The sequence below is a fragment of the Argentina silus genome (assembly GCF_951799395.1).
Source record: "Argentina silus genome assembly, chromosome: 16".
In the NCBI taxonomy this organism is placed as follows: domain Eukaryota; kingdom Metazoa; phylum Chordata; class Actinopteri; order Argentiniformes; family Argentinidae; genus Argentina; species Argentina silus.
Window position 1 is genome coordinate 2,636,724 of NC_139670.1, and position 21,073 is coordinate 2,657,796.

Below are 21,073 nucleotides of genomic sequence, written 5' to 3' on the forward strand. Positions count from 1 at the left end.
GATAGTGATCGCCATGACGACGCATTCTCTCTTTTCACTCAAATAACCGTTTTCAATTAATTTCACATTTCTTCCTGTCAGTGGCGATTCCTTGTGACTGGCCAGCCTTGTTGTGCAGGCAACATCCCAGCGGCTTCACCGAGGTCACGTCTAAAGAAAAGCTAATGCAGAACACAGACAGTCCACACTCATTACAGTATAGTCACCAAACCCATTCAAAAGAGTCGCTATTCAAACGTTGGTCCAGCGACCACGCATGCCAAAACAGCCGGAGGGGAACAGCCGCAATGTGTGACTATAAGACCATGGAAAACTGAGGAAGCTTTCCGCCAGCAAAGCTCTGGTCCATTCAGAACTGGCCTATTTAAATTCTGCTGGTGTTCCCACTTTGCTGTAGCAAAACTCCCTCAGACAAAAGGTTTCTAAATGCAGACAGGAAGCTGCATGCAGCTGCAGGATGCATCTGTCGGTGGCCTGGTAATAAGAGGAGGAAGGACGCAGAGCGTTCATTCACAGGAGACGTGTGGGTTTTCTGAGGATGGGTATCACCACTACAACACGGCACGGCGTGGCGCCGGCTAATCACCGAGACGGTGTCCCCGAGCCGGCTTTGACATGGTTAAGAATAGCTAGTGTATCTCAACATAGTAGCGGGGTTGAGAATATACTGAATGTCCAATGTGTGTGTGTGTGAATTGGATGAGTACGCTTCGCACGATGAGAAACCGCTCTCTCATGGAACACGGATGCTGGGCGCAGTCATCCACACCTGGGTTCAAATAGTATTAGAAATCATTTCAAATACTTGCGCTGTGCCTGATTGAGTTTGCCTGCCACAATGGAGACGGTGCAACAGTCTCACAATCGCAAACCCCTGCTCATGCGGCACTCACACGCAGGCCCAAGCAAAAGGCTCAAAGTATTTGAAACAATTCAAATACTATTTGAACCCAGGCGCTGTCATCTGGTGCTCAGGGTGTCTAGTAGCAGCACCAAAGGCACCAGATCTGACCCTCCTCATCTCTGACCCTCCTCATCTCTGACCCTCCTCATCTCTGACCCTCCTCATCTCTTGCCTCCTCATCTCTGGCCTCCTCATCTCTGGCCTCCTCATCTCTGGCCTCCTCATCTCTGACCCTCCTCATCTCTGGCCTCCCTCTCTTTGAAGAGGGACACAGCAGAAGAACACGGCTTCACCAGTCTGTGCAGAGGGCTTTGATAAATGGTGAATGGGGCCGAGGATCTTTTAGGAAAAAGGTCATACTTGTCAGTATCACTGCACACACAAAGCCTTCCTGTTGTCCTGCTGGCAGGCAGAATTGCTGAGCAACTGTGTGGACTGCAGTAAGCTCCACCTTAAAAAAAACTAAAAACAAGTCAACTCAGTGCTGGGGAGACATCTCATGCCTTCCGGAACACCTGAATGTTGGTGACGTCATAACTGATGGGTTTTAATGTCCCCAGGAGGATGATACGGTCCTCTGTGGCTCAGTTGGTAGAGCATGGCGCTAACAACGCTTAGGTTGTGGGTTTGATTCCCGCTGGGACCATATATACTGACATGTATGCACTCACTGCAATGTAAGTCGCTTTGGATAAAAGCGTCAGCTAAATGGCATATATATATATGATTTCAGCTTTTTGAGGAACAAAAAACCCTTGTCTGGATTGGCTTTGCAACAGGATGGTAGGAGACCTCTCTCTCTCATCACAGGATAGCAGCCATTTCAAGGTGGTGGGGCCTCTCAAACACACGCCTCCGAGCACAGGAAGAGCTAGCACACCTTGGCAGGAAATGGTTAGTGGGACTCTGAGAGGGCTTTGAAAACTTCCCAACTGCAGCTGTACACATCTTTCATCATCGAGGTCAGGGGTCACAGAGAAGTGTTACTCCACAGGACATTGCCAGATCCTGGGCTAATATCACAGCATTGCACGGAAATGAGCTCAGCGTTTCCTCCCCGAAAAAATCTTTTTGTTTTCCCTCAAAGGTTCCCATGAAGACAGCATTGTGTAATTGTTGAAAATAGTGTGCATTTACATGTTGATGTTATTTTCAAAAGCGAAATATCAGAATGTGACTGTTGAAACAGGAAGCCATGAGCACACAAACAGCATGCAAGGATGTGCTTTCCAAATCTGATTAAAACATTAGAAACATTTTGCAATGATTAACTGTGCACATGGTGTGTGTGTGTGTGTGTGTGTGTGTCTGTGTGTGTGTGTGTGTGTGTGTGTGTGTGTGTGAGTGAGGGAGAGAGAGAGAGAGAATGCCCCATGCCTCCAGCCATGCATGGATCACAACACCTTTGAGCAATGTTAAAAAGACAACCCTGAAACCACAAGGGTTCATCATTAAAAACAAACCTCCATTCAGAGCAAGACAAATCTAAGGCCCCTTCTGGTGTGCCATCGGCAGTACCGCAGGATAGTTGAAACTAGAGCAACAATTTCACAAGCCAGTGTTCTCGCAATCTACTTGGCATTCGGTTAAGAGCTATCTTACAATCAAAGTATTCAAAAAGCTTGTGCAGTAAAGTATGTGTATTGTATGATTGCATTTTGTTTTCTTGAAAAACATACCTACTAGAACTCAAGATCTGTAATCAGATGGCAAAAGCTAAATACAATGTTTTGACTGCACTCCCTTCTGTCAAGGACACTTGCATTTTTAAATCATAATTGTTGTCTTTAACGACCCAGTAATACAGGCCATGGCAGACATGGCAGACATCATCAGAATAACATTCACTGCATTCCGTTCTTTCATCAAGACTCGTCGACAGAGCTGTTACAGAAGGGGCTGTAAAACTATTTTTAAACTGCGCCTGTAATTTATTTTATTTCAAGACGGCAATTTTATCCCCCTATGATTTCAAGGCTGAAGTAATGTGGCTTTCATATTTGTCTGACCGTAATGTGCTGTCACTGCACCATGAGGCCATCTGACAGGGTTCTGTTTGTCAGGGCAAGAAAGCAAGGAGGGCAGGGATGAGATTTGACATTGGTTGGATTGCATTACTACTTTCACTTAGATATTGAAGTGGTTGAAATGACATAACCATGCATGGGGCGCGGAGATGAGAGACATCTTTCTTTTGCTCATTACTAAGATAATATGCCTCATTTAAACTGGCCTGCCGGGAATACACTGAAGTCCCTCATTCCCTGTCAGTAATTATTGGCATCCTGGTAATGGAACAAAAAAATAATGACCAGTCTGTCCGTCCAGGGAGAAAGAGCACAGGCATTAGACAATGCACAATAAACGTCCCGCTATTACTACGTTATTACCATGTTACTACCGTGTTACTACTGTGTTATTAGACAGTATGCCAAAAGGACCCCAAACGCAGGGGGCAGCAACACTGCGTTCAGGTGTTACGAAATACATCAGCCATTCCTAACAAACATACTGACAGAGTGTTTTTACATTGTTTGATGTGTGCTCACCATATACTTTGTCCATAGTTTACGACGTACAAATAAGCTCAAAGTTAGTGCTCCTGAGCACCATGCAACAGGAGGCACCTTAACCAATCAGTTGAGAAATGTGAAGTGATAGGCATCAGTGCGTCACAGCACGGCTCTCGTTTCCCTACATGTTGTTCTTCAGACGCACAAGATTCACAGGAAATTCTGCATACGAATCAAACGCATCAATGCTAATAGACACGTCTACTGTGTGCACAGACAGATACGACTTACAGGCTCACAGTACGGCAAGGAGGACAAATGAAAGGGTAGAAAAACCATTGACAATACCTGACGCTCTGTCCTGCTGCACACCATCCGACGGGTTCAAATCTTTCGAAGAACCGCAAACAACAAAATAGTGGATCGAGTAATAAACAAAACCAGAATGACAGTTACAGTATCCACTCTAGCAACAAAGTCATCCTTCCTTCCTTCCTCCCTCCTCCCTCCCTCTCTCTCTCTCTCTCTCTCTCTCTATTCTGGTGTGTGACTCTGGTCGGTCTGTCTCTGTGTGTGTGTGTGTGTGTGTATATCTCTGCCCGGTGGGTCTGTCTGTATATCTGTGTATCTCTTCCCAGTGATTCCACTACGCCAAGCAGTAGTCTGGCATTATGAGCACGTCCTTACAAAGAGTGGGATGAGTCAATGACAGTGCCCTTCAGTCAGGCTGGAGCGCAGTGCAGAGCAGAGGCAAGCTAACTCAGCGTGAGAGCGAGAGAGAGAGAGAGAGAGAGAGAGAGAGAGAGAGAGAGAGAGGTGGGGAGTCAGACGCTTGCCACTAGAAACGCACAGCTCCAGATTTCAGGGACAGATCAGTAACGGTGTGTGTCCGTGAGTGTGTGGATGCCCGTGTGTGTGTGTGTGTGTGTGTGTGTGTGCGTGTCGGGTGTGTCGGTGTGTGTGTGTGTAAAGAGGATGTGGAGGCGGACTCTGAGAGCCTTACTCATCAGCCAGTTCACCATCCAATCACTACCGTTGGGCTCCTGGCAACCGCCGATACCGCCCACACAGGAAGATCCTCTACACGCGGTCTCAAACACACAGGCTCAACTCACCAAACTCAAGTAACCTCTCTAGAAATGCCCCCCCCCCCCCCCCCACCCCCCCACCAGCACTGTATGTTGGTACTATGACCGTAATCACACAACAGAGCCGAACCGAACCAAGCTGAGCTATACTGGGCTGGCGTGGTCACACTCTCACCACAAATGCTGGAACGGGAACAGTGCTGGAGAGGACAAGGTGAACAGTACATATCCAAGACAGCACAGTAAGTTTCAGGTCGGACCTGTGGAGTGTGAAGCCCCCTATGACACAGACCTCAGGACCATAGTGCCCTGCGGGGATTGACAATTAGTGCACCCAGCAAGGAGGTAACAGCATGTAGTTGACGTTACGTAATTCAGTACGACGGTCTAATTACTTCATTCATTAGCAGTTAACGCATGCCATTTCAGAGGGTCAATAGACTTACAGCTGGGCAAACAGACCCAAGGCTTAGCCTCGGGTTGAGCTACGGAGCTCTGTGTGCTCTACCTAAGGAGGATGCAGTGGTTGTATAACCCTCAGGCTCTTCATACAGGTGAGGAGAACTAAGCATCTTGTATCTCCGACGTATCTGTCATGGTGACGCTGTAGAATGTGTGTGCTCGAAGTAAATCAACTGAAAATGTCTCGATTGAATCATCGAGAAGCTGCCAACGGCTACGAAGCAAGGAACAAAATAGATGACAAAGAGAGACATGTGAAGGACACACGTGACGTTTTAGCATGTGTGTTTTAAAACGTTTTTAAAACTATAAAGTGTGTTCTTCGTTTGTTTTTTTCTCTCTCTCTCATCCATTTGTCGCCATAATAAAACAAGAGAGACTAAAAATGCCACCATTTCCAAATGAGGAAACTTGCTTTTCTGGAGGAATTGCCTTGGGTTCCCTTCTCTGAGGAAACATCTCTAAAAATACAAGTGCATTTCGCAATTGCTCTCACAAGAATGTCCCAGTTTCATGGAGCTTTTACAAAAGTCAGATGCTGTTGACGCGATGTGAATATTACGTTTGGTGATGCCACACCTGTTCCTTCCTTCCTGAAGCAGTAGAGGCCAAGCCTTTGAACTTCTTGCAACACCAAAAAATGTGAACGCTGGGCCCCGTTTCTTGCAGAGAAAGAAACGTAACGTTCAAATGTTGAAACAGCCGTTGGGACCGGCATCGCAAATTTGTCCTGGCTTCACGTGGGTTGTTTTCTAGGAATCTCTCATTACAGTGTAATTCCACGGCATTCAGAATACAGAGCTTCTGTAAGCGATGCTGTTTACTGTGAAATGAATGGTATGTTCTTGTCGAGAGGTCACTGTAGTACCTCTCTTACACGAGTCAGAGAGGTACTACAGTGGCCGCTTGTCAAGTTCAACCTCAGTGGCCGCTTGTCAAGTTCAACCTCAACATGGCCACTTCTTACTAGGCTACACCCTGACTTCTGCCCTCCCATCCAGAGGAATCTAAAGGAGAAAATCAGCGGAGCAGATATCGGAAGTAAGAGAATGGAATAACATGGAATAGCTCAGTGACGGATTAAAGCAACGATCTTTCCCCACGAGTCCTTGCATAAAGTAAAGCACAGGCAGCGGACCATCGGGGTAATAACACCTGTCCAAGTTCGATCAGTCATCCCTGCCCGGCATCCGTTTACAGTCCCTCTAAAATAGAGAACAATGATTCTCTCCTTCCGTCCTTCCATCCCCATTTCCGGAGAGACTAACAATCACCTCGGTCCCAGAGCACTGACACCTGTGTTTATAGCGATTTGTCCACAGCGTAGACAGAACTATGCACAACCACAGCCTCTGAACAGGAATGTAAATACAGACGGTGAAACTGCCAAGGACTTGAGACTTGTCTTGGTTGTCTCAGAGATGACAAGGTAAGCTGAGCTGGGAGCTTGTTGTCCAAAACCCTCTGACAAACCGATCTAGACAAGTCTGTTTCACAGCCGAGGTAGGAGAGGGGAGGAGAGAGGAGAATTAAAGAGTTTAGGAGTAGAGTTTGAGTATAGCACAGCAGAGTCAAGAAGGCAATAAGCTTCATTTGTTTTCTATCAGAGCGAGGAAATTGGCAGCATGTCCCTGGTTTTATGTCTCCTGAGATGACGAGATTGGAAATAAGCGTTCAAGTATGTCAAACTTTTCAAATATGTTCAAGGCCATGTTCTAGGTTAGAGTTGAGTTGAGTGACTCGTGACAAGGACATCATTTCAGATGCTCAATTGCTCTCATTTACTCCAGTGAAAGCTATGACATCTAGTGGCGAAAACAACCGTTGCACTACCTTGGAAAAGACATAAGCTAGATGTCTGAGAAACTGATGATTGATCAATGAACATATTATAAATGTAGGCTACATACAATATTTGAACACTGTTTGTGAGCAACATCTTGTTGTCTGGCTTTAAATGTGCAATGTTTACGTTCCGTGGTCTTTATATGAGGGCATATGAAGGTTACTATTGGATACTTAAGCAGGCAGTGGCATACCAGCCCATAGACGGTTTAGCTTACAGGTCAGCAGAGACGCCAAGGAAAAAGGCTCATGATTACCAAACAAAAAGCGCTCCATGCCTGTGTGAAATAGCAACAAGCCATTTTCCAACTTGGAGATTTGCCAGTTCAATGTACAGAAGCGAAATATATTTAAGCATTAAACTATACCATTAAAAAAACGAGTACACTCGTATTAGGAACGCAGAAAGTTAGGACACAAGATTATGAAAATCTTCAATCAGCCTTAATTAAATAGATGGTTAGTATGTAGCCCGGTTATGCACATTTCAATAAGGTCTTTAATTAATCGGTAATGTTAGTTGGGGCATGTATTGGTGCCTTGAACAGTATCGATGTCCGCAGTCTTGATTAATCTTAGTCCTTTCACAGAACTTGACAAGATTTACGAGGGAAAAAAAGTGTTTTTCAGAGTAGCCATGTTAGGCAATAAAATGTCCCCAACGCTAGATCTTAGCCAACTTCTTTTCACATGCCTGAATGCAGAATTTGGTAATCACTCTATTAGGGTTCAATAAGACACGGGTGCTTGAGACGACGATCACCTTTGTAAGAACGTTTTTAAAATAACAACACAGGACATCAGACTTAAAGGTCCATTTACTCTGGTGACCCACTAATCAAAGTCATCCACTGTTAATTTGCATAAACGTACCCACCTAATAGGCAGGTACAGAGAGGATCAATCGCTGTCGTGACCTTTGTTATAAGCCCACAGTAATGACAATGTCCCGAAAACGCACGCCCTGCCCTAATAATGCATTGCCAATTATCTGAGCAGTAGGGAACTGACCATTTCTAGATATTTCGTGCGGAGGAAAAATGTTGATCGCTTAGGTGGGCCTTGAAGTGTGAAAGACTTCAACAGGTGACTTAAAAGTGCATTGCGCAAAATAATCGTATATTACAGACCCAATAGCCAATGGACGCTATCCTCATCCCCATCAAATACATTACTCAACCCGCCGCCACACGGTAGGGACCGTGGAGGACGGAAAAAGTTTAACATTGAACAGTGTAATGCATTACTGAGGCCCTTCTGTGAGAAAAGCTTTGGAATAGTATTATCATCACAAGTAAATGAAACTTGGCTGGACAATGATCGCTGCAGGCATGGGGGGGGTCATGCCAAGCACATGCATGCAACAGTATATTCCACATGTGTTTGAGGGGAAAACATTTTATCATGCAATAATATCGCATTGGCCTACTGCGCTTAGAAAACTATTGCGATGGGCACACGTGTACAACAATACGCACCCATACAAAGTCGTACACCGACTTACACCGCGTACCGATGTGTGCGTGGACACGGGAAATGAGAATCGTAGGGACTAAAACTTTACTCACCATTTCACCTCTCGGCAGAAACGTGTCTTCTCCAAAAAAACACTAATTTCTCTTATATTTCAATATCCGACGTAACAGCGAGGGAAAACAACGTTTGGGGTTTTATCCCAGAATCGTCGCATCCATTGATTTTGCCTGTCCCTATAAGGTCCTTTCTTGGGGATTTAGGAAGGAAAGGATTTCCACTATCTGAATAAAAGACGGGGCGGAGCATGCGCAGTCTGCTGAGTGTTTTTTTTGTCTGTAGTGCGTTCCTTTCATGCTGAGGAACACAGAAGCTCAGCACTCACCAATGAAATAGAACCCCGAGTTATGAGAACGCCTCGAGGCCCTAGAATGTGAGAGCACTCGGATTTCACCCATTCGGATTTCACATTGTACCCATAGGATAAACTTCCATAATATATGCCATTTAGCTGAAGCGACTGACGTTGTAGTGAGTGCATACATTTTTCAGTATATGTGGTCCCAGTGGGACTCGAACCCCCAACCTAAGCGTTGTTAGTGCCATGCTCTACCAACTGAGCCACAGAGGACTGTCATAAAACCATAAAATAGACAGATTTCCTTTAGGCCTAGTTGTAGGCTTTTAGTGACCAGGTAACAGATGAAACATCACATCGTGATACGTAATGTAGGCTATAGTATCTAAATAAAAGCAATATAAGCTTCTACAGTGATAAATATTGGATGTGTCCTTCAACTGATGAAATAAAATCATAAAACTTCAGACGAACGCCAGCCAGACAAGGGCAACACAGAAACACCCAAACTGAACTAATCAGAAATAGGCTAGTATAGCCCTGTATATCAAAATAAATGACGTTACCTAGAAACATTTAACGATTTTAGACATTCAACTAGCCTTTTATTTGATTTGATATTAAATAAATGGTGGTGTAAGGGACGTGTTCACCTACAAACCTGCGCTCAGGCAGCTCATTTACATGTCAATGGATGATGACCTGTCATGTCACAAGCCTTGAAGACGCCTGTCAATTTCCTTTAATGTTCTCAGCTACTTGTTAAATATGCAGGGGTTGGGTGAGGGTATAAAAGCCGGCCTAATCTCTCCGAGGGGGAGTTTGTCATCCAAGTTGGCTGAACATGCATTCATTCGGAGCTCTAAGTGTGGCGCTGCATGCATCTTTGCTTATGCTCCTGGCTCAAGGAATTCATAAAACTAAGGATGGAGTTAATAACGGCGCGTCGCAACGGTCTGCCTCGGACCGTCCACCTGGGAATCACCTGCCAACGTACATGATGCACCTCTACCGAAATTTCAAGTCAAATCACACACGGCCTATGGACGTGATGGAGCAGGCGACGGCAAAGCAAGCGGACACCGTCAAGAGTGTCATGGCTAAAAGTAAGATTTATTTATCTATTTATTTATGTATTTATTTATTCCTCCGTTTATCCATAATGCTTGTCATAGTTTACTGCTTGATGATTAGGCTGCAATGTCGTTGATAGTGAAGAGGGTTGTAGTAGGTAGCTGAAGTCTTAGGTGGAAACTGGGCCTATGTCTTTGAGGGTCATATGGCCTAGGCCTACGTGCTTCTAACGATGGCCTTGAAAATGTATTTTGAGTTGTATTGACTTACTTACTTTTGACAATTCTTATCATTTTAGTGACCCACTGAAATAATGTTGAACTCCTGCCATTGTTGTGCGCCGCAGTGGCTGTCAAATCTCTCGTGCGCCAGACAACCACAAAGAGCTCCAATCCACATTCGTTCGCCGGGTGAATAACCCGTGCAGGGATCAGCGTGTGAAAAGACTGGTTTTCAGTCTTAATTCTCAAAGTAAACCTCTTTTTTCTTAAATAGGTGATGTTGATTAGATATCTTGCCAGACACCCCTATACAAATCTGTTGCCGACCCAAATCAACAACTCCCCTCAGTTCTTTTCACACATCGCTTGATTAGATTAGAGTTTCCGACATCTTGACCGAGGATTTTAACGTGTTACACCGGCCAACGCTCAGCTCCCTGCGCTGAATCTAATTTAACATCGCTGCTAGGTGTTAGAGTTGTTACCTAATTGTTTGAATGAGGATATGCAGAAGCCGAGCCGAGGATGTGTTAAATGATTGGTTTCGATCCGGTGTTTGCTTTGAGTGGATTAGGGAGAGGGCCTGGTCCTAGTCCGTTAAAGTCTCCTCTCTTAACCTTAACGGCCAGCCATCAGACATTCAGTTTGGGCAAAAGCTTCTCATCTAGGCCTAAATGAATGCCGATGTTTTGCAGCTTTAATCAACAAATAGAATACATCAGTAGCACAATACATTGGACAACATCAGTACAACACATAGCTTTAAGCCTTAATCTTAGGCCTATTGATTCATTATGTGCGACACCTGTCCTTTCCATCACAATTAATTTAATTCACACCTGTTAGCCACAGTCCATGGAAAGATTGACTACACTGAAATTGTATTAATGTTTGATTTCAGCTTCTCACAATACACATGCTCACAGTATATTTACGTTACAATAATATTAAACCTAAATGGGTTTTTTTTTTATTATTGTTTTAAGAATACGTTAAGCAATTATAATTTGGATTATTAATGCAAATACAGGACCATTAGGCCAACAGTGAAGATCTGGATACAGTCTGGATTACACACTCTTGAATGCAAAATGTGTATTCATCCGAAATCAACAGTTTATTCATAGGGTTCTGATGTTGATTCACAGAGTCATATTAAGGTTCTCATTGTTATCTAACGTTAATTATACATTAATTCATCTTTGATCTACAGTACCAGTCAAAAGTTTGGACACACCTTCTCATTCAATGGTTTTTCTTTATTTTTATTATTTTCTACATTGTAGATTAATATTGAAGACATCAAAACTATGAAGGAACACATATGGAATTATGTAGTAAACAAAAAAGTGTTAAACAAACCAGAATATGTTTAATATTTTAGATTCTTCAAAGTAGCCACCTTTTGCTTTGATGACAGCTTTGCACACTCTTGGCAAGGTGTGTCTAAACTTTTGACTGGTACTGTACAGCTTTGATGTATCCATCTGTAGCAAAGCATTGACAGTACATCCATGACTTGGAGGTACTGCATGATTTTTATGAAGCTGAATGAATGGATAATCATTCAATGGTAGATATGAAGTTAGATAACATTTACATTTACATTTATGGCATTTAGCAGATGCCTTTATCCACAGCGACTTACAACAAATACATTTGACTAAGTGAATCATCGATCCATCCGTCATCATAAGAAAAATTAATCTATGCTAGGACCAAGGGCTTAACAATAACAATAACAATTAGAACCTTAATATTACTATTTGAACCAACTATTTGATCTATCACTATTTGACTATTTGAACCCTACGAATAAACTTGAACTCATGGTAGACCTGGATGTACTGTAAGCTTTTTTTAAGTACATATATATGAAAATGAAAACATGTAGTTGCCATGTGACTCCAGACCATAGAAAGCAAACAATGGAGCCAGTGCTAATATCTGAAACTCTGTTGTTGTTGTTTTTTCCAAATAGGTTTGGCTTATAAACACAGGCACTTCATCGCGACCTTTGACCTGTACACCTTACTGGCTGACGAAAAGATCCAATCGGCAGAGCTCAGGATCAAGTTCCCCCGCGCGGCGGCGGCGAGCGCGTCGAACGTTACCGTGGAGATACACCATCAGAACGACTACCCGTGCCAAACGCACCGGATCTGCCAGGAGCAACAGCTGGTCGGCTTCCTGTCCGCGTCCTCGCTGATCGCCTCGTCCCACCACTGGAAGGTGTACAACGTGACGAGCCTGCTGCTCACCTGGCTGGCGGAGAAGCGCGTCCCGAGGAAGAGGAAGCCACGGAAGACAAAGAGAGGCCTGTTGTTTCCGGCTCCTGTCCTCCTAGCCGGTGACAAAGGTGAGCCGAAGGGCGCAAGTGACAGGGCGCTGCTGGTGGTCTTCTCAAACACCGGCTCGGAGGAGGGCTCCCAGGCCAAGGCCAGCCTCCTCTACACGGCCGAGCAGTCCAAGTTCTTGTCACCTACTGAAAGCACCACGGCCCAGAGGCCGAAGAGGCACCGGAGCAAACGGGGCCAGGTGGAGCAGTCGATTAGGCGTTCGGAGGTGACCAGGAGGGGCAATGACAAGTCCCACTGTCGGAAAGTTGACATGCACGTAGACTTTAATCAAATAGGCTGGGGGTCATGGATCGTATTTCCTAAACGATATAATGCTTATCGCTGTGAGGGGAACTGCCCTAGTCCACTTGGAGAAGACCTAAATCCAACAAACCATGCTTATATGCAGGTAAGATTGAACGTTTTTTGCTCAAGTGGATTCTCACAAATCCTATTGAAAAATAAAAGTGCCACACTTTGCATATTGCTGTACCACATCAATGAGGAACCACATCAAATGTTCATATCTATTTTGAGGTTGTTTTTAACTTCTTTCTTGTCTCTTTCTTCACCAGAGTCTTTTGAAACACTACCACCCTGACCGGGTTCCCTCCGCCTGCTGTGCTCCCACCAAGATGAGTCCTCTGAGCATGCTGTATTACGAGAACGGGGAAATGCTGCTTCGACATCACGAGGACATGATCGTGGATGAGTGTGGCTGCCAATGATCATCCTCACTCATCCTCTCGGCATTCTATGGACTCAACCACGCAGGATGAGAGGCGGGATGAGTGTACAGTATTGAAACTGACATCAAGCATCAGATTGTTGAAAACAAAAACCACTTGGGGACAAAGCTCTTTGATTACTGTGATTCTGCACTCAGGATGGGAGTGGATTTTAGATTCTCGCAAAATTAGAGGATTTCTCTGGAAGGTGCTTCACTGGAATAGGACCAAGATATCACATCATCTCAGAAGTAGTCCCTAGAATAATGTACTCCATGTCATTTATGATAATGTGAAATGGTAATATTATTCATTATTCAAGCACTGTTTATACGATTTACACCTTTTGGTGTAACCGAACATGTATATTATATTTATTGTAAATAATACTTAAATAAAGCTTGGGTATTTATGTAACCTAATTTATTGTTACTTCTGTTTGCGGAGGACTTACTCAAAAGATATTTGACATTGTAAAACTATTTTTTGGAGCTAATTAAAATGTCATTTTTAGGTATTTCGTATTCTGTTTGTTTTATTTTTAACCTATGGTCAATGACAACCGTTGAATACTGTGAATACAGTTGTGATTCTGTTTTGCCAGTAATAGTTTGAACCGTGGTCGAAGAATAGAAGTCACATAACACAAGCTGCACGCTTCTGGACCTATCTGAGTTGCACAATGCTCCATGCTGGATGGTTGGCATATTTACCTGAAACTACCACAGTATTATTGCACAGGGCACAAAAAACAAAGAGAGGAATTCCTGACACAAAAGGGAAAAAAGCACAACAATACAATAAGCTAACACGGGAGGTGGATGGAAATTCTAGTTTTAGTATCAGATGTAACTATACTATATAACATCCATATGTAGGCTAATACCCATCAAGTGAGGTGCTTTACCAACTGGAGGAGGGCTCATTTGCAACCCTGACATTTTGGGGTATGAGTAACAACTGAGCACACACACACACACACACACACACACACACACACACACACATACTCAAACACACACACACACACACTCACACTCACACTCACACACACACACACACACACACACACTCACTCACACACACTCACACACTCACTCACACACACACACACACACACACACACACACACACACACATGCGGGGTATTTCATGCATGGGGTGAAATAATGAATGAACCGGGGGCGTTGAAGTAAGAGATTGAGTGCGTGAAAAGCATATTTAAAAGGCTGACCAACCAGGGACTTTCCAGAACAGAGACCGTGGCAATGTAACAGCGAACTATGTCAGTACGCCTTGCCGATCCAGGACTCAGCGGTAGGTCAAACTCTCAATGCCTCATGTTTGTACACTTAAGCCAATGGGAAATAAACCAGTAGATGTTAAATATCGATGTGATTGCAACGATGCCATATATCATTACCTGCTGAGTTTAATGAAGAGAGATTAATGTAGCCTAGGCTGTCACACGTCATCACACACATAATACAGTAATTGCTGTCATATCAAGCATCAGTTCAATTAGGCTGCTGGACCAGAGCAAGTCGGGGCTTTTAACCGGGCGCCGCGCGTTGCGTGGTAGTAGTCGCCCTGCAGCCTTCATGCACATCAACTCGGCGTAAAATATGAGCAGAATTTGATCTCAAAACTTGCACTGGTATTACCAAATTACAGAGTATTGTATTGTTGTGATATGGAATGGAGTTATACAGTGATACGTTATTATTAGCCACCGAATAAGTGTTGTGTGAATACATATGTTTTCAAAAGTCCTTTCTGCAACCTCGCAACGCAGGTGTGACAGAGTGCTACTGCAGCTGGCTGTCAGGAGGCAAAACTGTCTTTTGCTCTCACATGGCACACAAAAACTACGAATTTAAATGTATTATCGTTTAGTTAGGCTGATCTGAACAATACCGGGGTAAGAAATCATCTGTTACGTGTCCTATTTGTATATAATAGAGTGAATCTTCTTGGGCTAAAAATACACAATCGCCAAATTTGACGGTGCTCGCCTTGTACAGAATGAATGGATGTGATTGGGCAGAGCACACACAGCCCTGCTAACGCTCAGCTGTCAAACTGTTTAAAAGCTCCGGTAAGTTGCATTTTAACATGAAAGTCGATCAGATCGATAGCTGTTTCCCGGACAAAACAATTGAGGTTAGCTGTCTTAATACAAATGTTGTAGCGATAGGCCAATTTGACGTGTTGTAGCTGACTAAATTGTAGTAAAGCTCTCCAGATAGTTCCTGCTTTTGCTGTACAATGCTTCAGCACTCAGAGGATAGAATATTGCTGTAGCTGTTATGTTAATGTAACAACAATGTAAAAACACACTGACACAATGTATCAAGATGCAGTGTTGGTGAAACAGGCAACAACAACAACAACAACAACAACAACTGAGAAAGAAACAATGCAACAAACTTTGGTTTGTTTGTTACTGTATGAAGTCTTACGTGGTTGACTACTGTTAAATGTATCAGAATTATTCGACCCTTTTCTGATTGTCAATGGTTCAATCTTGTCCTGAAATTGAAATCGGACTCTCCAGATAGTCTATGTTAACCTCAGCAATACCTTAGTTATAATGGCTTAATTATTGAAATCCCCCTGGCCTACAGGTTTGACAAAATACTCATCAGAAATGGCTGAGGCTGTCGCGAATGTCGCCAGGAGGGTCAATGAAACTGTGGAAGAGGGGAAAGACACCCTGGGTAAGTGAATAAAAACATTAAATGTAAATCCCAAACTAAAATAAGTATCGTGCAAGCACGTTTCCAAGTTGCATTATTAGTCTTTTGATAAAGTTTTGATATGTTTGATATGTTTTGAAATGTTGATAGCATTCCAAAACGCTCTGAATTTGGGTTTATTCTGTGAATGGAGTGATATCGTTTTTGTAAAACATGCTGTAAAGTGTGGAATTGGATCATAATGTTAAGACCTACATTGTGTTATTCTCTTTGTGGCCAGCAGATGGCAGTAATTATCTAAGGTTCTAACTTCAGCATGAACATTTTCTTTCTCCATCTCATGCCAATCTCGTTCCAATAGCTTGGGGATGAGGTTATCTCATACTGAACTTGAGAATTTTAATTTCATTCATTCATTTCATTGACAGAGCAGAAGTCGAAGTAGTACAAACTGTACTACTTTGTACTAAAGTACTAAACAGTATTGTCATCTACATACTTAACAACAGAGAAAGAGGCAGTATTTGTATGAGTGATTGCTCAGATCCAACACAGAGAATGAACAGTGATTGGAGGAACTGCATGACTGCAGAGCTTTCTCACCTAAATAAATAATGCCCCACAATGCTCCCCTGCATTCTCATGCTATTCCGTTTTACACTGAAATGTTTTGATCATTATGATATTCATCTTTTCAGCTCTGGGAGATGCTTTCCTCTAGCCATTCATCTTCTCTCTTTCGTCTCTACAGACCTGTCAAACTGCAAACTCATAAACTTTCCAGACGGAGTCTTCAAGGTCCTAAGGACTGTTACTGAGAACATACGCATCATCACACTGGCTGACAATGAGATGAAGGCAGTTACTACTAAATTCATAGAAACTTTCACGCAATTGAGAGGTATATAGTATACTATATCTAATATTAACAGTGAAGATAAGTGGTTCTTTGTTGTAATTCATATATTACTATATTATATTATCATATTTTTATGATCATAGTATGTGTGATTTCAAGTGTGTTTTAAATATTTTGCAGAGTTGGACCTGAAAGGCAATGTTATCACCAAGCTGCCAAACGCAGTGGGAAAGATGGAGCATTTGACCAGCATCAACCTGGCCCACAACAAGTTCTCAGCTTTCCCTGAGATACTCGCCGACGTTCACACACTGGAAAGAATCAACCTTGAAGGCAACGATATTACTGGTGAGGGAGTCACACCTTTTCATTAGAACAGTCAATTTGATTTCCAGAACCTCTTTTAAGTACTCGTGACCCAAATGTGGTCCTCTGTGGCTCAGTTAGTAGAGCACGGCGCTAACAACGCTTAGGTTGTGGGTTTGATTCCCGCTGGGACCGTATATACTGAAATGTATGCACTCAATGCAATGTAAGTCACTTTGGATAAAAGCGTCAGCTACATGGCATATATTATTATATATATTAAGTCCCCGTGACCCAAATTCACACGGCAGAGCCGACCTGAGCAGTGCTGTGCCGGCCCGGTTTCACATCCAACCTATGTGATGCTGAAACAGGGCTGGAAACGACAGTCTGAAAGGATCATATCTGAACCAGCACAGTACTGTATTGTTCCACAATGGCCCGTCGGGCAGGAGCCTGTCTCCTGTGATGCACAAGTACCCCTCCTGGACAAGAAGCTAGTCTGTCACACGGTCTTACCCCCCAATCCATCTTCTTAATGCTGACTGCCAAGCAGAGGAACCTCAGGGACCATTTCTAAGTCATGGATACGACGCGGGCGGGGATTGAACTCCCAGCCGTTCGATCTCAGGGAGGACACTCGAACCACAAGAGCACACGCAGGATAGTAATTGCTGTCTTAATAGCGCAAGAGTATAATATCTGTCTTCCTTATTATTTTCCTTAACGTTGACTTTGGTATTCAGCACCCGTTCAAAGCCGTGAGATCTGCACGTCTCCAGTCCTTTTGACACTGAGGTTTGACATCTAAGTTTACCTTTTCTATAGACATTCAGTTGTTCCAAGAAAAATGTCATTCACACAGAATTAACAGGAGAATATTTCAGAACTGGTCGACCATGAATTAACCATTGTGATGTCAGAGGAAGCAATGGAAACAGCCTAAGATCGGCCCTTATGTTTGTTCCTGGGTGATGGAGGTACCTTGAGACATACAGTATGTTTGATGAAAGGGAAGAGCATAGTGCTGCCTTTGTGGCTCATTTGGTAGAGCACAGTGCTAGCTATACTGAGGTTGTGGGTTAGATTCCTGCTGGGACCGTATGTACATACAATGTACAGTACACACACTGTACAGTAGGATGATTGCATGATTGAAGATACAGCACATAATAATCTAGCGTGACAGTTCTGTTCCATTTGCATTTCATGCCCTGTCATTTTTAATTACTACTGGCTTTGTCCACTCTGGGGAGGCTGGTGGAGGTAGGAATCGGAGGACTGCCTCCACCAGCCTCCCCTGGTCCGCTCCATGGAAACCCTCAGGGCAGCTGCAGACCTGAGAGAAACAATCTTTGACCGCTGTATTTCTTTCCCCACAGAAATTCCATTAGAGAAGTTGTCCGCTATGCCAGGTCTGAAGTGGGTCAACGTGAAGTCAAACCCTTTGAACCAGGACTCCCTAACGGCTATTCAATCCCCTCAGAGATTTGAAATACTATCTACAACGGAGAATTAAGAAGTTTGATATTTGTGGTCAAGTTTGATATTTGTGGTCAGATCCAGAGACATTGATGAGTGCTTGCAGTGCCTTTTTACTTTTACTTTTAAAAGCACAAGTATTACTTGCTTCTGATGCCTCACAGATTTCAAATTGGTTCAATAACCTCTTTCATTACATTAACTGTGACTTGAATCAATGAACATCAGACTTCGCTGGAGCAGAACATGTTGTTGCTTGGCTAATGAAAAGTTCTCCTTGAATTGATCTGAAATCAGATATGGCAAGAATCAGGATATTGCTGTTGACATTAGGCTTAACTGTGAGGAATTCATATTACATCAAGGGCTACACTTATTAAAGACATTTATAATGTGTCTCTTTGTTCTCATTGTCAAGGGTCTGGCAATAACACGGTGCCAAATCAAGTTGTGTATCTGCAGCGGTGCCTGACTCCACAAAATGGAGGATAGGACAGTTTATGGAGAGTCTGATTTAGTGAGACTAAGAGAGTTGTATCATCATTGCATCCACAGTTCCATAAATGAGTCATTGGTGCCCATATCCTCATCGTTTTTATTTAATTTTGGTTTTTAATTCATTTTGGATTAACTCATGGTTAGCAGATGGTTCATATTGGCCATTGGCTGACCATTACATAATAATCGAATATCAACAATATATTAATAATATGCTATATAAGATAATATGATATGATTGTTGGTCCTACCAACATGACAAATACCTGACTAAGATCGTTTTGTTAAGTAAAAGTAGAACTGTATGTCACTAAATATGTCATGAGAGATGAATATGTCATGTCACAAAAAAAACAAGCAGTGTTACTGTGAATAGACTTTCATTGCTTTTTTCAGACAATAACGAGTAATACTTTAATACAAACAATAATATATTCTAATTGTATATTTGGTCATGCCTTTGAAATGCAACGTGAATAGACAGAAATACTTAATTTCTCAAATAGCTGTTTATTGCAAATTTATTGTATCGGTCGTCGATCGTGCGTGTGAATAAGTCAACATTGGGGGACATTTGAAGGGGTGATCGCCACCAAATACGAGGTAAGAAATGTACCGTTAAACATATGTGGTTGGCAGAAAGAGGGTGGACTGTCTTATTCAACACCTTCCCCGATCATAAACGCAGGTATCGTTATCATGAAAGCTAGGGATTCGGCATCCACAACTTTAACTGGTGTCTATCTGAAAATAAACGTCCCAGTAGGCAAATAAAGAGGATTGCATTAACCGTCTGAAATTTGATTTCAGTTGCTTCAATTAGTTCTCCATTCTATTAGGCATGATCCTCCAAAACAATTGAAAGTTGTTGTTGTTTTTGACTAATGACTAATTAATTTCTATTTGGGGTCCCTTGCCGTCTTTAATGAAGATGTTGACAGTCATGTAGCCTACAGTACATAGTTTTTCTATTTTACCGATTCCTAAATCGTTCCTCCTTCAACACAGTTCATAAATGTATACATTTACCCGACACTGGTGATCCCAGTGATTTGATGCTGTTGTGCATCTCACTGATGTTCATGCAGTTTCCTTTTTCCCCCCTTTCTTTTCAGAAATATCTGTTTTGTCATTCAGTAATCAGAGTTCTGTGTACAACACGGAGCTCCTGTCGCTGGTGGCAGCATTCATCATTGCCTACATTTGATTTTCTTCCTTTGCATGATTGGCAACACTTGTTTTCGTAATTGTTATGAATAATAAACAAGATGAAGGGACCAGAAATCCAGCATCTTTTACACTACCTCCACAATGTTGCATTTAACTATTTTCAACCTGAAACTGAAATCCACCCGAAGTTTTCAAATGAAAATGAAATGTTGTTAGTGTCAAACATTGCCACTTTACTTGAAATGACGCAAGAATGATCAGATATGTGCATTCACAACATCACTTTTAATCAATAAATAGATGTGAATATTCCCAATATGGTAATAAAATCTAGCTATGCATTTTAATTGGAGCTATTTGTGTACATCATGTAGCTGAAAATGGGACCACAAATGTCTTCTGAAATGGGTACTGTGAAATCCAAGTGCTGAAAGGGCGTAACACTTAATCCTGTACTTAATTGGTTTAGCGCTAACACCAGTCACCTCCATCTGTTTATGTCTGAGGAGCGGTTTTGACCGAAAAGGCACTCGACAGCCAGTGACTTCTCGACAGCCAGTGAGCCAGCACAATCTAATACTCTCACAGCATCTGACAAGAGACACCAGAAAGCCAACTGTCTGCCCCCTTTGACTGTTGCAGTTGTCATTTACAGCAGCAGAGATCAGAGAGTTACAAGGAAGCGGTAAAATGGAGAGATTCGGTTAGGATACCGAGGAGTAGACTTCCATCCTATTTTCTCTGACTTAATTCACTCAGAATCATGCTGCTAGTAGCCAGGGGTGGTCTAGTCTCATTATAAACTCCAGTGCAGCAGGGGTTTGAATCAGGCCTATGCCTACCCTCGCCTCCTTACTTTCCTGTCTGTCTCTATTCGATTAACTGATGCAAATACACATCCTGCTGTTAAAAAAAAACAACTCCTAATAAGATACCACATGCAAATATTAAATTTGAGAATGCATTGACTACACAGTATGACCCACAGGGGCCATAAAACATTGCAGTTATTGAAAGCTTGTAGGCAAAGTACAGTCGTTCCCTCTTGACCTCG

The 21,073-nt window shown here is 42.8% G+C and overlaps 2 protein-coding genes across 4 annotated transcripts; both read left to right on the forward strand.

Annotated features, from left to right (window-relative positions):
- Positions 1 to 9,487: 9,487 nt before the first annotated feature.
- On the forward strand, positions 9,488 to 13,005 carry ndr2 (nodal-related 2; the record flags this gene model as incomplete). The annotated part of the gene is made up of 3 exons (XM_083687590.1): positions 9,488 to 9,749; positions 11,920 to 12,686; positions 12,853 to 13,005. 3 exons carry the CDS (start codon positions 9,488 to 9,490, stop codon positions 13,003 to 13,005), a joined length of 1,182 nt encoding a protein of 393 aa, XP_083543716.1.
- Positions 13,006 to 14,821: 1,816 nt separating this feature from the next.
- Positions 14,822 to 18,741, forward strand: lrrc20 (leucine rich repeat containing 20). Of its 3 annotated transcripts, none has more exons than XM_083687024.1 (6): positions 14,822 to 14,926; positions 15,633 to 15,725; positions 16,456 to 16,605; positions 16,744 to 16,911; positions 17,616 to 17,667; positions 18,252 to 18,741. In XM_083687024.1, the coding sequence occupies exons 2-6, from the start codon at positions 15,656 to 15,658 to the stop codon at positions 18,361 to 18,363; spliced, it is 552 nt and encodes a 183-aa protein (XP_083543150.1). In that variant the 5' UTR covers positions 14,822 to 14,926; positions 15,633 to 15,655; the 3' UTR covers positions 18,364 to 18,741. The 3 variants fall into 3 exon arrangements, with proteins under 3 accessions (XP_083543150.1, XP_083543149.1, XP_083543151.1); XM_083687023.1 differs by having other exon boundaries at positions 14,829 to 15,103; XM_083687025.1 differs by lacking the exon at positions 17,616 to 17,667 and having other exon boundaries at positions 14,829 to 15,103.
- The last annotated feature ends 2,332 nt before the right edge of the window (positions 18,742 to 21,073 follow it).

Excerpts from the sequence above, each read along its gene's own strand:
- lrrc20 (XM_083687024.1), top strand. The coding sequence starts at position 15,656 with ATGGCTGAGGCTGTCGCGAATGTCGCCAGGAGGGTCAATGAAACTGTG. Across the intron at positions 15,726-16,455 it reads AGAGGGGAAAGACACCCTGG|ACCTGTCAAACTGCAAACTC; the intron begins GTAAGTGAATAA and ends TCGTCTCTACAG. Across the intron at positions 16,606-16,743 it reads AACTTTCACGCAATTGAGAG|AGTTGGACCTGAAAGGCAAT; the intron begins GTATATAGTATA and ends AATATTTTGCAG.